Below are 16446 nucleotides of genomic sequence, written 5' to 3'. Positions count from 1 at the left end.
GTATATAGATGATATTATCGTGGTATTTGAGAGCAGCGGTGGTGGGTGGACTGAGAAGGTAATGTGTTGTTAACTTCTTTCATTGTTATCTATATACAACATTTGTGAGTCCTGACATTAAACTGAATTATAAGATAGAAACTTTGCACCTGACATTTTACATTTCAGTAGAAAACCTACATTTTCAGCAGTAATACAGATTAATAATAGAAAGATTGTTGGATCTTGCTCATTAATCCGGTTAAAACGTGTTTTGTTTATCGAGCCCGGGATAATCGTGTAAAAATCGATGAACAACATAAAGTACATTTTTGGCTGTTGTTCAATCAGCACTACTGTTTGTCGAAATGTTTTTAAAACAAAACATTACATTAAAACACATGGGTGCACGCTTACGGTCACTTAAAACACTTATTTTGGTTATTTAATCGATTCAAACACAGTTTGAAGTTGGTTCACAATATCTGGTCACACAATATCACGTATTAAGAAAAAATAAATAAAACATAATGTTATTTTCTTCATTTACAATATGGCAAAAGTTCCCTTTGTGTCAATATAATCTTTGAGATGTTACATTCAATCACTTTTACTTTCTTTTGTTTTTACGTCAGTTGTTTGTTGTGTTCTGTCCATGAAAAACGGTTAAAAACCATCTATTGCTTCCCTCAACTTTCATCAACAGTCAGTCTTTCATCGTGGAACATTTATCATGGTAATTATCAATATCGAGGGATTTTTCACCTTTCCTCCCCCATTGAAAGAAGTGAATCTGTTTTCGTCTCTTTCGTCTTCTCTCTGCACTCTTTCACTTCTGCAGCGTGCGTCTGTATTTGTTTGTGTTTCACCATTTGCATAATTTCTCCTGGAGGTCAAAAAAACACATTTCCTCCATTTCTTAGTTGCATTGAATTGATCTCGTGAATATAAAACAGTCCTGATTCTTTTGTGGGAAATACGTTTGCTATTTTAGAAACGCAGACACACACAGATGCAATTACAGCAGATCAGAGATGAGATTTTTTTTTTAAAGTAATATTAGGAAGACAGTAAGCATTGTGCGGGATGCATCTCTAAACTTTCACTGGTGAACTCACTTCACTTTTCAGACTTTCTCTCTATTCTAGGAGGTCCGCCCCAGTTCTGACCTCATCGTGAGGAACAATGTAAACTCTATAATGGACTGTGCTACTTCATGACCCCTTAAGAGTCACGGAGGTCACCGGGTCAAATGTCTCCCTGCGACTCATTTCCTGTCCGTGAGGCAGAAGATGAAGGGACTCGGCAGCTGTTCGTCGGAGCCCAAACAGGGAGGTATTGTGGGATAGGGGAGGTCACGTGACACTTTTGGTGAAGCGTTGCCGTGGTGACACTGCCGTCGCAGAACTCTCTCCGTGTGACAGCTGTGAGAAAGGATGCGACGGGGACAAGATGCAGTTGTTTCTTTGTGTGGGTCAAAGTTAAACAAGAGTGAACTTTGACCTGCGGGTCCTGCCTTAAAGGCTCCCCCAGATTTTCCTATGTTCCATTTCCGTTGAGAGTCAGTTTCGGGTCACACTCTTGAATCCATTTCCATTTCACACATACTGTGTGTACCAGGGCCCAGTTCCATTTCTTATTTTTACCCCTTTCGAACAGCCTTACAGAGGCAGAGGTTACGATCTACCCCTACAGAATGGAACATCCCCTTTTAGAACATAGGCGACATGACATGAACTCGCTGGAGAGTCAACGTGCCGGTGCAGAGAAAAACAAAACATTGTCAGCTGTTGCTATTATGCTACTGTGGACTCAAGACTTGGTTTAGCATTTGTCAGCAAAGCGGAGACGTATCAGAAAACACGGCGGACCAGTTCAGGGTAGTGTTAAAGACGCTCAAATAGTATTTAAAGTTGTATTTTATCCATTTTTATCCCGTTTTATGTTTATTCTGTCGCCCTGTGTAGTGGAGACACAGAGTATTGTCATCGCCAAAGTAAAGGCCTATCTCCCTAGACCCTAGTCCATGCTTTTCTAACATCTCGGCTGGATTATTGTAATTCACTGTATTCTGTCCAACGAAAAAAGAAGCAAGACCACATCATGCCTGTGTTGAGCTCTCTCCACTGGCTTCCTGTTGGTTTTCTCTTGCTCTTAAAGCTCTCTGAACTTCCTCTTCTTCACGCTCCATCCCGAACTCTGAGGTCTAATAACAGGCTGCGTTTAGATGTTGCCAAAATCCCGACTAAAAACCAGAGGCGATCATCTGGCCTTTTCTGGAGCTGCCCCTAAACTTTGGAACGAGTAACCCATGGCTTTGAAAGACCCACCGATTCTCCTTGGCCTTCACCTCAGGATAAACATAGTCAACCCGGACACTTATATTCTATTGTGTCACTATTTTACTGTTTCACTTCTATTGTTAGTGATTTTATGTTACGTGCCCACCATTGACACTTGGTCCGAGGCTTGAAACTGCAACGCTAATTCTTAGACCCACTCATAGGGGGACCGGACCTCATTACCAGAATGTAAACAGTGCCCGCCATCTTTGCTAACAGCTACGCTAACAGGACCAAGTGTCACTGGTGGCCACGTAACAAAGAAAAGAATGAAGATATTTCTCAGCTCAGGGGAAACTGAGGTTGGGAAGCACAATTTTTCAAAAACACTAGCCCTATTTTTGTCATACAAAGCTAAATGCAAATGGGTGAAGTATTCCTTTAAATAAAGTTGACTTGACTCTTTAAATTCAGGACCAGAATCAGAGTCTCGTGGTGCACTGCATGGAAGTATATCATTAGAGCGGAGGACTCCTCTGCTTCCTCCAACCAGCTTCAGCGTTCAGGTGAGGATACAAATCAATACCAACATATATCAGCGTCTTTCGATCGATAGCGACAACTCACAAACGAGCCAAATTGATCGAATCGCACGTAAAAACGCCGCACTGTACCGAGCCGCTCGGCCCACATACTGCGCCTTTCCATGGCAACGCGCTGATAACGGACACATCTGCAGATCAGCGTCGCCTCACATTAATCAACGTCCCGCGTGCATGACGTTCGGTGTTCTACTTCAGAGCCGCTTGGACAAGAAAATGCACGTGGGGTTTTTTTTTTTTTCTCTCCCCCTCTCTCCACAGCCGGACGTTGCCACGTGAGAAACGAGTGATTTGAAAGATGATCTAATCAGATCGCTCTTTTACGTCACACAGCGACAACTCCCACTCACGACACTATTAATATACCATAGTGTAAGCTCCATACCATACCATACCATAAATATCAGCTCTAATGAGGTGAGGAAAGACGTCGCCCTGCTTGATCCTCAGACTTAATACCCTGTAAGGACCCTTTAAAGCCACTCATCATTTTCTATATTCCTGCGAATCTCTGTGCAGATTTGACTGTATTAAGGAATTACACTGACCAGGTCGCAGAGATAAATCATCGTCCTCACATTCATGGACTGCGGAGTAGCACATAGCATATATAAAACCCACCCCACACCTCGGTAATGTGGTTATGGGAGAAAGTGAAGGTTATATGTTGGGTGAGTTATGCCCTTGGTGAATTAATGGTCAGATGTGGACATAAATAAATGGCTTATATGTGTGTTTGTAGCATGAGTGTGTGTGTGTGTGTGTGTGTGGACTCTTTAATGAGCTGTGTCTTGTATAACAGGTGTGGGGAACCTTTTTTTTTTATCATCGATGAGCCGTTTCGATTTTTATTACATGCTTTGAGGACCATGTTAAATTATTGAACGCATCGTTGTAGGAGCGGGAACTGGTCACATGGTGTAGTGATGGTGATGCTATTTGCAGCTGGTTTTTATGTCAAATTAATTAAAAGAAACAATTAGCTCATTACGCAAATTCTAAGTCTTTTGCTTGCAGTGGTTTCAGTTCTTCATTTGGATTCCTCTGCATTGCTTTTAACCCTTTAAAACCAAGCGTGTTGCATTAAAGCCGACATGTGGTTATTACGGTACTTTCACTCGTGCTATTTCAGGAAGCCGGAGAATCAGTGTCTTTGTGGGGACCCTCTGTTGTCCAGAGAGGACAGAGTGGGAAGAACATGTGTACATACAGTAGTTTCCATTGAGAGACAAATGTTATTGTAAATATGTGTTATACTGTTCAAATTTCAAATTGACCACGCAAAATCTGTTGTTCATGTACAACTGCAGTGTTTGTCTTCATTTTAAATTGTTAAAACAGTATTTTTAACATGCCTATTATAGCAGCTCAGCCTCAAACTTCCGCTACTGAGGTTTCTGACTCCGGATGACCTGGTTGACGCGCTTTGCCTTGGCGATCGCTCTTTTGAACTCTGATTGAATGTCCACGCTGTTCGTTTCGTTGCAATATACTGGTTTTATTGCTGTGCGTTTTCTTTGCATAAGGAAATTCCATCAAACAATCCAAACCATTCACGAGTAGCGCCTCCGCGGTACAGCGGTCGAAAACCGTTTGCCCTTCCGGTTCACAAACCTAACAAGGACAGTGATATTGCCACCTATATACACACCTGAGCTCCCCCTCTGAGAGCACAGCGACCCCACACACACATTGAGTGAATTACACCAAACCCTCATACCACAATCAAACACATTCGGCTTCTATAATGCCAGATAATGAAAGTTATACTGTAAAATGGATAATTGCAGCAAATTTTCTGGTCCTTTTATGGTTAAAATAAGCAAAAAAAAAGTCCACACGGACACTTTGGACATTGGGTTGGGTGTTAAAGTGGGTTATTAAAGGGTTAAAGGGTTAAAATGGGTTATTAATATGTCTTTAAAGCTGTCTGACTAAGTTGTTTCTGATTATTTTACTGATGTATATGTTTGTTTAGTTATTTACTTTATATACCTGTGTTTGGGCAAGGCACTTAACCCCATGTTTACTCTGACGGCAGCACTGGCAGCGTGTGAATGGATATGAAAGATGTGTGATAGAGAATGTGCTGCACATGCACTGTATGAATGTGTGAGTGAATGGGTGAACGGCCAAACTGTAGTTTAAAGCAGCTTTGAGTGCTCACCAAGACTAGAAAAGTGCTATATATTGTAAATACCCAGCGTTTACCATATATAATCACTAATTTTCATTCGTAGTCAATGGCCTGATGTTTCGGGGTCTCAGAAACACACAGAAACACAGTATTATTAAACATTTTTCCTGTTTTAACATTGATGATATTACAGCTGAAATGGCATGACACCTTAATATCACTGGCAGTAACACAACAGATAACCACACATCATTAAGCCTAATATCTACAATATTATATTAGTAGAGAAGCAAATTGAATCAACAGGCAAGAGAACATTATGCAGCAGCAGCAAGATTTGACTTATGCAGCATGAAAGGCAACGGCACAAAAGTAAAAAAAAAACCTGATTATTTTGATTTTTGAGGTTTGAAAATCAAATCAGAACGAGAGAAAACCAGGATTGGTTTGGTCTTTTCAGCAGCTTGGACGCCCCCGGGTCTCAGTTAGGACATGAGGTCAAGCCCCGACGTCAGGAATAGATCTGGGGCTGCTTCCCTCCAGCTGAGTCAGTCTGAGCCAGTTCAGTTTGGTCTTCAGTAAACAGAAACAGAGAAGGAAGTTTGGGCGTTTGAGTGCGGAACTTACTTTTCCTGTCAAACACAATGTGTCTCTTTTATTTCTATCCATTTAAGAAGCGCCGCGCAGCGTTCTACATCTGAGTGTGTCATTTTTAACAGAGAATCAATGCGTACAGTGTTGTACTGAAGTGAAAAGTGAATGAAAGGTGTCGTCAGTCAACTTTTTCCCTATTTTCCTTTAAAGCCTTTATCCTCCAGCCTTGGCTGTCTATCAAGGACAACAGCATATATTATAAGCGAGCTGCGCTTCGAACAAGCCCAAAAGAATGTGTTAAACGTGAGCTGCATTTTCTATCTGTGTTTTTCTGCCGTACGTTTTTCTCTTTCAAAAATGATTCCGTGCCAGAACAGATGCTCTTTAGTCTTCACTTTTACAAGCCTTCACAAAAAAACAAGGGCAGAAAAACAACACAGCTCTGCAATCACTGAGGAGAAGTTACCACAGTGGCAATCAATGGCTTTTTTTAAAAGCCATTTCTTATTGTGGATGCGGTGTGTTAGAATTCATTGTGTATTCAACATGTGTTCATTTATTGCACCATGAGCTTTGAGTTTCTTCCCTGAATTGACCCTGTACAACTTTTAAAACCTTAATCTAATCCGACCTGAACATAAGGAGCCGCCTGAATGTAATTCCAAAGTGCTCAGCATGTTAGTGAATGCTGAACAACTTTTCTGTTGTTGATGATGTTGTTGTTGTTGTTGTTGTTGTCGTCTCCCTGAGCTACAATGTCAGCCTTAAATTAGCTGCTGGCTCCACAAAAAAAGAAAGAAAGTTTTATGTAGTGACTTTATGGGCACTGTGTGAGAACAGGGAGTTGTGGTTGTGTCGACGACACAGTTGTAATTTATCACAGGCTGGCCGTACCTATAGAGAAGAACAACATAAAGCTCGCACACAAGCACACTCACTGCACACAGAGGTGAATACACGAAAAAAATAGCATTTTTTTTTACTTTGGTGCACCGTGCGCATGACGTGGATTGAGTCATCAACATGTAGGTGTGACCAACTCATGTGCAAACTGAACTTCCGCCCCACCAGTAGGTGGAGTATTAAGCCCCGCTCACCAAGCAGAAAAAACATTTCCACAACAGAAGAAGAAGTAGTCACCAAGGATAGTCGTCCGAACCTGTAGCATCGTTCTCTTCTTCTTCTTTGGTAGGAATGCGTCCTGTTCCCTGCGTCCAGACTTGTAGCGCCACCTGATGGTTAAGTGGGATACTACAAGGACCCTGACGCGCGAGTATACCAGGGTCACTTTAGCACGCGCTGCATGTGCGTGGAAGTATACCAGGGCCTTTAAATGGGAATATTTTCTGGTTTCTTTGCTCCATGTAACAAAGAAATCAATAAAACTGAATCACTTTTCAACATTTGCTGACATTTTCTGGACCAAACGAAAATACGCGACAGATGAATCGATTATGAAAAGAAAAATACTAATAATATTAATGATAGTAATAGTTCTATAGCTGCCTGTTAAGGCATTTTCTTTCTTTAAAAAAAAAAAGCGCATACCATTAAGGACCTCATGCCATTAAAATCTAAACGCCACAGAGCAACACACTCAAAACAACATTAAAAAGCAGTTCAAAGTAAGTGATGTGTGTATAGGCTTTATGGTTCTGGAGCCGTCTCGACCTATTCCAAATTTTTATTTTATTATCCGTCAGTTATGAGCAGCTCCCGCCTTCATTTCCTTTCTGCACTGCATTGTGGGAGTGGGGGGTGGGGTGGGGGGCCTCACACCATATTTACTGTGCATGTTGCCTGGTTTGTCGGATGGCATATTTAATGTTTATCAGTGTTGCAGCGTGAACATATTAAATACTCTTTTGGGGAAAGCAGCAGGCAGATTCATCTGTTTGACGACAGATAAGTTATTTGTGTCTTATTTTTTATTTCTTTTTTTAAGTCACCGTGCATTTCTGCTCCCTGTTTATTAAAAAAAAACAAAAAAACAATTGGAGCTGAGCTGGCGGATAAAAACCTGTACAAGTGTTTGTATGCTGGTGGCTTCTTGTCACGCATTATCGCTTGAACACATTGCAGCCGACGATAAGAGCGAACAAACAGAAATAAGACGGAAAAATAGCTGCATTTGTGGATTCCGCCGGATTGTTTTTCACCAAAAGTTGTGTTCTAAGAGTCGACGCTTTCACTTCCCTTCTATCTGTTAAATTCTTTGACCTCTCCCACTTACCCGAGCATTATAGTTTCAGCTCAGTTTTATCCAGGAAATTGGTGCTCCTTGTCCTCCCCGGTGAGGCTAAGGGTCAATTCAATTCCCCTGAACACTTGCACTTTCCCTGAGCTCTCTGCAGGGATGACAAAGCCTAAAATGAGGCGGCAAACCACAGCTGGCAGAGAGCCTCACTAAAGCCCAGTCATTTAGTTAATGGGATTTAACCAGCTCTGTCAATAAAGTTGGGACGCCTCGCCATTGATCAGTGTCACTCACCTCTGACGAGTGCACATGGGAGTGCGAAAGACAAAGAGAAGGGAAGGGAGGAGTAGAGAAGAGAAGAGAGAGGAGACCAAAAATAAAGACCTCAGGGGAAAAGCAGAATAACAGAGGAGGAGAAGAAAAGCACAGGGCTCAGGTTGCAGCTCAGACGCTTCCATCCGTCAGATCTTATATGCTCCAAAGCCGATCAATGGACTCAGCTGTGCCACTTTGATTGGCAGCGACTTCACTGGGCCCAAATAGAAATGGACATGCAGTCACCCTTTATATACACATAGCAGTTATATCTTATTGAGCCCGAGCTGTTAAATTAAAATGCGTTTGTCTTTCTTTTGACTTGCATGTCAAGAGAAATGGGCGCAGCAGCAAAGAACAAAGAAGGTCCAGTAGTCATAACAGGGCTGTAGGTAAATATTGATTTCATGGCATGATACTGTGTCGATTCTCTGGAGCTGACACGGCGATGTTTTTGACAGTGGTTTTCTGACAGATTTAGGAGGATTCCTCCTTCCTCCTCGGATTTATGGCTGGCCTGCACATACCAGAAAGGATGTAAACATGCACTTACTGTCATTTCACTTCTGCGTTGGTTTATGTTCGTCGTGTTTGTGTGGACGGAGAAAGATTCCTCTTCTCTGATTGGCTCAGTTTGGGCTGCTGTAGAGACACAGGACCTTGACTTAACTGTAAAATTAAAATTATTATACACCGAAAGATTTTTATTTGAAAGTGATTATACGCTTATATAAACTTACTTATTGGTACTTTATTAAGTTTCTGCCAATAAACCTGGACCTTTAAGAATAAGGTCTCGCGAGAACCCTTTCAAACATTCACTTGGACTCATGGAAGAGCTGCTTCGGTTTGCATGGACAAAGGTCAAGGTCTCACAAAGTGTTTCTGTGCCTCGTGAAGATTAAATTCCTCAGATTTGAATCTGGGGGGGAAAAAAAATCTCGGTTTATATGTAAATGAACAGATTATCGTGGCAGAGAAAGAAGACCTTTTTTTTTCCTCTAATCATCTGTTTATCTGTCACAGATTGCTGCATTTACACACACACACACACACACAAACACACTTAGAACATGAAACCACGTATGTGTACAGACACACAATCCACAGACAGTAAACACCAACAGGTGTCAGAGCTTCTCAGCTGCTGTGGCATATTTGGAGTCTTTGAAATGCCTGCGCTGACTCCTGAACTCCTCGTCTACTGTTTACCCCCCTGCAGGACTGGCTGAGCCGGTTCGGCTACCTCCCGCCCCCTGACCCAGTGACTGGTCAGCTCCAGACCAAGGAGGCCCTGACCAAGGCCATCAAAGCCATGCAGAGGTTTGGAGGCCTGAAGGAGACCGGAGTCATGGGTATGTGGCTTTGTTTGTTTAGGTGTATACAGTAATTGAATCCAGTTAAGAAAACCACAAACTATCAGCACCTCGCTGACAGGATCAGCTACTCATTTTTCCTTTTTCTCTTCCGCCTCTCCAGACCCAGCCACTCTGGGACTAATGAAAACACCCAGATGTTCGCTGCCAGATGTGTCTGAGGCTGCGGGGACAAACGGTCGCAGGAAACGAGGCCTCACTCCTCCCAACAAATGGAATAAAAGACATCTATCCTGGAGGTAGGGAACAAATGAGATGCAGCAAAGGGTCTAGTTGACGTTTTGACTTTAGCTTGTTATCTTTGCCAATCTGGTCGTGTGTCAGGTGCCATTGTGTGTCTGTCTTCCTCAAAAAGCAGTTTCCATACAGTTTTGTGCTAGGGTGGGTCATGACCCAAGGGACCATTAAAATTGGGGGTGGATCCAATTAAGGGAATGGACATTGCGAGCTGTTGTGTAGGCGGAGGTTTGTGCTCCCCGAGCACTCCCCACTGTCACGTGAGCCAAGTGCAAATCAGTCACAAATCCCACTATTCTTCCATTTATCTGCATCCTTTCCTTCAGCCGTAATCTGATCAGTTCTGACTCAAAGGATGTGAGATCTTGTACAAGTGTTGAGGCGATGGGAGAGACCTTTGACAAACTTTACTGTCCTCTCATAGGATGTGCAGGGATTTCTGAAGACACTGATCGTCCAAACATCCATCTTTGACCACTTTATCCTCCACATGAGGGTATGTCCCAGCTGACGTAGGGCGATGGGGGGGTACACCTTGGACCGATCGCCAGTCCATCACAGGGCCACATAGAGACGAACAACTTTTCACTCTTACACTCTTACACTCACACCTACAGTGAATTTAGAGTGTCCAATTGACCTAATCCCCATATTGCAATGTTTTTGGACTGTGGGAGAAAACCAGAGAACCTGGAGAAAACCCAGAACATGCAAACTCCATGCAGAAAGGCCCTCGTTCCGACGGGGTCTCGAAGCCCGGGTCTTCATGCTGCAAAGGCAAAGAGTGTCGTCCATACAAAACAAAAGAATCTTCTCCTCGGTCACGGAACACGCCACGTGTTTGATAAAGGTCAGATTTATGCCGCTTTTATTGCTTTTAATTGAATGATACGAAGGCTCTCCCGATCATGTGATTATGTGGCCAATGCGAAAAAGCCACAGCGCAGCCCGAGACTTCAGACGAGCAGTGAGAGGAAAGCAGGGAAACATTGTGCGGTCTGTTGCCGATTCACACGCTCTCACTGCCGAAGACGCCACGAGAACGCGTGTGGGCCAGTGTTTGTGTGTGCGTGCAGAATATGAATGCACTCTGGGATTTAGAAATAAGGACAGACAAACACACAAGCACACACACACACACACAGGTGTGTTCCGTGACTCTTGGTGGGCTTTAACTATCTCTCTCTCTCTCTCTCTCGTCTTTGTTCTGCTGCTAATCACACACTGTGCTCCTGTCAGCTCTCTCCTCACTCTGAAATAAGACAGACTTTTTTCTTTGTTTTGTATTTCGCAGCAGCCAGATGTGTAGAACCCAGCGCAGACACTGTTGTGGATAATGTGCTAACCTCAGATCTGGAGAGATTTTCAGGGCAGAACAGATTTTCAGAAAAGCACCAGAACAAAACATTTTCATATTCTGCGTAGGTCAGCCTCCACTCACTGCTCGGTTCAGGAAAATCCTCCGATCAGCAAATGTTTCACAGCGTCTCAGATTTATTAGATTGTGTGGGCAAATACAAGCTGACATGACGGGACAGGTGTGTTAAATCAAGTCAAGTCAGATTAAAGTCAAATCTACGTTTAAACATAAATATATGCATTTCTATTATTTAACTGTACAGCCAGGAAAGGAAGTTTTAAAACATTTGGAGCAGGTCTCATTTTTATTTTAATATCTTAACCCTCGTATGACCATCGGGATAATCAGGCTGCCTGGATTTATACTGATTTTATGGCTGTAGAATTGTCAAAAAATATTCAAAGAGTGAGTGCTTCTTTCTGCCCCTTTTTCCAAGTTAACATTCCACTTTCAATATCTGGCAATTATTCAACCATTTCCAGATTACGGTACTGAGAAGCTGACACGCTGGTGAATCTCGTCTCTAATTGGGCGGTCGTTCTGAGGAAGCCCTGAGGTTCTACCGTAATGACAAGTATACGGGCGCAAAGATCTATTTTCTCTGCTTTCAGGTATCCATCCATCCGTCTTCTACCGCTTTATCCTCCACATGAGGGTGCGAAAGGCGGGGTGTACACCCTGGACAGATCACCAGTTCATAGTTTTTGAATTTTCTAGATATCACAAACAGTTACAGGAGTTACGGTAATGAGAAGTCCGCATGACAAATGGTTGGTAACAGAAGGGTTCAACAGTTTGTTACCCAGTAGAGATTTGACAGGTTGGGTTTTGTGTCTCAAAGGTTTAACATTCATGCTGCTCTATCCTCCCCTAGAACCCAATACTGTCTCAAGTAAGTAAGTTACAATAGACGAGAAGAGAGAAGAGTGAGAGACCAGGGACTGCAGTAATAGTTATGCCAGAAGGTGTAATTGTGTTGTCAATAATCAGTAAGAGTGTGTGTCTGTGTGTGTGTGTGTGTGTGAGAGAGAGAGATGCTCCCAACAGCTTTGACCAATAATCTCACGACCAATGAAGGTTTCTTGGGGGCTCAGTGCTGCCAGCCATAATTATGAGCTGAAATAATTGGAACGGTCACACCATAGGTTTGACCACCAAACACCCAATTCCATTAAGGCTCTGGTTCCTATGCATTCAAATTCCCGGGGCCCCTCATTTCTTTCCCGTGTGTTGTTGTATCCTCAGGCCAAACTCGGAACCCTAAATTGCTCCTGACAGCCAAACTGGCAGCGTGTGAACGGAGTGTAAATGATGATGAGAGAATGAAACAAATCTCAAAAATGCAGACGCACCGGAGGCATGCGCTGGTTAAAATGGTGCAGACGGGTGCAACGGAAAGGAGGAGCACTTTGTGGAAACAACGATGTATAAACCACAAAACTTTATAATATTACAGTCCTGTGAGTTTCCGTGCAAATTTGGGACAAACGCTGATGAACTGGACTACTTTCAGTGTCCCAGTACACGAGCGTTAGCCACAAGTCAACTAATTGAATGAGGTGGTGCCTCTGCTGCGCTAGGAGGATAATTTGACCCTTTTACATCTTGTTAGTATTAGACGTTGACCTTTTATATCATCCACGAACTTCACAATGTTTAATTCTTGACTCCCACTTGCCTGACCTGTGCGTTAGTCTGATTTAGAGAAACTGGATTAAGTTCAATTTCAGTTGGAGAAACAATGTTTTTATTTGACTTTTAAAAGTTGGATTTTAGTCAGACAATCATTTGACAACATGTCATGTTGTGAGACTTTCAGTGTCTACAGCATGTTTCATAAGTGTGTGGGTATTTGAGATTGGATGACACTTTTTCAGGAACCACATGGCGTAGTGGTTCGTGCTGTTGCCTCGCAGCATAAAGGTTTGCGACCCTGTTGGAATAAGAGCCTTTCTGCAAGGAGTGTGGGAAGAAACCGGAGAACCTGGAGAAAACACACACACACACGGGGAGAACATGCCAACTCCATGAACCCGGGTCTTCTTGCTGCAAAGGCAAGAGTGCTAACCACCACACCAGTGGTTCCCATACTTCAGACATTTGACCTCCAACCATGTAGCCCCTATTCCTGCACACTTGAAAAAAAAACATGTGTCTCTCTCTTTGTCTTTGCATACCCTCTACATCACTTACCCTGGATTTCCACTGGACGCGGAACGGCCGCGGAACGGCCGCGGCGCGGTAGCCGTTGCAAATAGCTTCCATTCTAATCAATGTGAGCATTCCCACCGGCCGCGCTGCGGCGCGGATCAGCAGCGGCCCAGAAGCGGCTCGCCGCGCCGCAGCGCTATCGATAGGAATCAGTTCTATTTTTTCCGTTGCCGCTGCTGAACCTCGTAAATTTCAACGAAGCAGATCGCACAAGACAGGAAGTCCGACACAGTATCAAAGTAAAACAATTCCGCCCCCCTTTCAAAATAAAACACAATACGCAGGTCACAACTTCACCTCAACGTTACGTCATAACCGGTGCTCCCAGGTCAACAGTCATTTGATCCGAGGGTCTCGGAGACAATGGACGACGAGAGACTGATTATGGAAGTGGAGAAATGAAAGAAGCTGTGTTGTTGTTGTTTCCTTTATACACACAGTCTATCACGGGATCTCGCGTCCGTTCGAGATTATCGCGCGATCTTCCGTGAATACCGCTGGCTCCAAAGGCTCCGCGCCGCTTCCGTAACGCGCCCGGTGGGGATTGACGTTTGGGAGAGGACGAAGCAGAACCGCGCCGCGGCCGTTCCGCGTCCAGTGGAAATCCAGGGTTAGTGTACCCCACTTTGGGAATCACTGCACTACACCAACCGTGTGGCCAGTCTAAAAACATGCAGAGAGTGTTTTCACCCCCATGTCAGCCTGGTGTTGGCACCAGCAGCCCCGCCGCGTTCCCTCATGTGGAGGATAAAGCATTAGACGACAGGTGGCATAGATGACACTCCAGCCGCTTCTGATTTAACTCACTTCACTATAACAGAGTGCGAGTGACTGGCACTTGGCTCTATCACACACGTCAGTCACATCATTATGTTTGGTAAACACGCACGAGTAGGTGATGGCGGCTTTTATTCCACAATACAAATATGAGCAAATGGTTGTGTTTTTTTACCGGACTTGTGGAGCCCTTGGTTCCAATTTAACTCCTGCCTGCTCACCTTTTTCCCCCCTCTGCTGCTCCACCGCGCTGCACTCAGCCAAGTGTATTACACACACTAAGAGCCGTATTGTGTATCAGCCCCACTGTTAGCTCATTATCTCATATTGTTAGCCCATTATCTCTGCAGACAGCCTGGAGTCATTAGCGGGCCGACCGACAACTCAAAGTGATAGGTGAAGCGAGCCGGACGGAGGAGAGGGAAGAGCGAGGAGGATGAGTACGGATAATGAAATAGCCAGCATGAAGAGGCAGGTTGTGTCTTCTTAATCTAATAAAGCAGATGCATTTTACAGATTAAACGTACATTGCGTCCGTTTTTGTTTATCTTACTAATGAATTAAAAGTAGTAAGAGAATAATACAATGAAGGAACATCAAGATGCAACATGTTCACTGAATGTGGATTTATTTTTTGGATTGAGTCATTGTTGAGTCATTGTTTTTGAGACCTTCATCGCGTTGCCATGGTCACGGTTATTTTAACACGAGCGAAGTTGTATTCAAACAGTTGGTAATGTTTATTATTGAATGTAGCCATAGTAATAACTCAGCAGCAGGGAGCCATCAAAGTACTAATTATAGCCATAGTTCATAGTTGTTAGTGAATATTTTAAAATGCCACAGCTGTGTCTGAGGCACAGGAGTTGTAGTCATAAAAGTGGCTTTAGGAGAATAACCATTACATTAAGCTGCTCTCAGTAGGCCTAATGGTCAGGACGGATGTGTTTTAATTCTCTTATCCCTTTGGTACGTAGGAAATATTTAGACTTTTATTACATTTTTTTTTTCTCTTTTAATTTATGCACCAAATTAAGATGATTTTAAAAACTTGAGAGGAAAAAAGGGTGTTCAGAATTTGTTGAGAAACCACAAATACTTCATCGACGGAACGTTGAAGGACACGACGTCTGTGAATCTGCACGAGGGATTAAATCTACACCGAAATTAGTTGGAGATGAAATGATTTATCAGGCAGTTACGTCATTGCACATCTTTTTCACACCGTGGAGCTAAACAAAGTGTTTTTTTACTGGGTGAGTCATCTCACCTTTTACCAATCTCTGTTGAGAATGACAACCGTGTCAACAGGCGGTTGTGTGGGATGTCTCTGGTAAAGTCTGCTCCACACTAGAGGATAATTGGACGCATCAGAGTCTTAATGATTTCAAATCGTGATTGGGGGCGTGAGCAGAACCCCGCAAATAACCAATGAGAGCGAGTTGATCGGGAAACAGATGTTCCGTACTTATTTTTTAATTTAGAACCGTAAACCAAAGCCAAGTTGATTCCGTCTTCTGCAGCGATGACTTCATCCACAAAACTGACAACACCGACAGTCCGCCTCCATGTCTGTACGTATATATCCTGAGGTCACGTTAAATCACGCAGGTTTCTTTGAGATCCCAAATCTCTTTGAAAGTGTGTGGTCCTGCGTCTCGACTGGATCATCTTTACTCAGGATATAAAAACATGGATAAACATTTAAGTGTGCGACAGGCTCAACTCCTGCTGCTTCGTTCTGAGCTGTTTAGTCAAGTGGGAGCGAAGAGCTGAGTCGCTTTTTTTAAGATGCTGTGGTCTCATAATTGTCCTCCATCGTCACAACAAACATCACCGCCGTTGTCTTCTTCTGATGAGCAAAGGGGGCGGGGATGTGAGTCAAGCCACGCCCTCTTTTGGACACCTTGGTACTTCAAACAGTTCAAATAAGGTTTTGAGGTTATCCCATTAGTTGATTCATCATGGAATAATTAACACAGACTAGTTGACTGTGAAAATAGTAATTAGATGCAGGCCTAATCTGTGCCAAGGTTTACAGCAATACATCCTTCATATATAATGCTAGAGCAGTATATTCATTAAAAGATAACCCATCCTAAAAACAAATGAACGTACAGGACACGACGTCCACCGAAATAGAAAATGAAAAAGCCTTCAGTGGAATTTTAAGTGGCTGCTCGTCTCATCCTTGTCATCCCTTTTGGTAAATGTAAATGCATCCGGGAGACGTTCGTCAATTCCACTCACGGGAAAAAGCCATTTAATGCCCGAAATTGCTCCCAAATTGTTATTTCACCGCTCGTAAATGGAAGGTTCCACTGCCTACATACCTCATAATGGGGGAAAAAAAAAAGAGCAGAGCAGATATAGAGCGGA

General features: G+C 43.3%; 1 protein-coding gene across 1 annotated transcript in view; it reads left to right on the top strand.

Annotated features, from left to right (window-relative positions):
• The window catches only part of LOC131446779 (matrix metalloproteinase-17-like), a 72615-nt gene that overhangs the window by 15892 nt on the left and 40277 nt on the right, over positions 1-16446 (top strand). The window contains exons 2-3 of the mRNA XM_058618222.1: positions 9329-9461; positions 9586-9721. Coding sequence (XP_058474205.1) covers positions 9329-9461; positions 9586-9721 — 269 coding nt within the window. The remainder of the gene's footprint in view (positions 1-9328; positions 9462-9585; positions 9722-16446) is intronic.

Source organism: Solea solea, chromosome 19 (genome assembly GCF_958295425.1).
Source record: "Solea solea chromosome 19, fSolSol10.1, whole genome shotgun sequence".
In the NCBI taxonomy this organism is placed as follows: domain Eukaryota; kingdom Metazoa; phylum Chordata; class Actinopteri; order Pleuronectiformes; family Soleidae; genus Solea; species Solea solea.
Note: the sequence above shows the minus strand (reverse complement) of the source record. Positions and strands in the feature narration are given on the sequence as shown.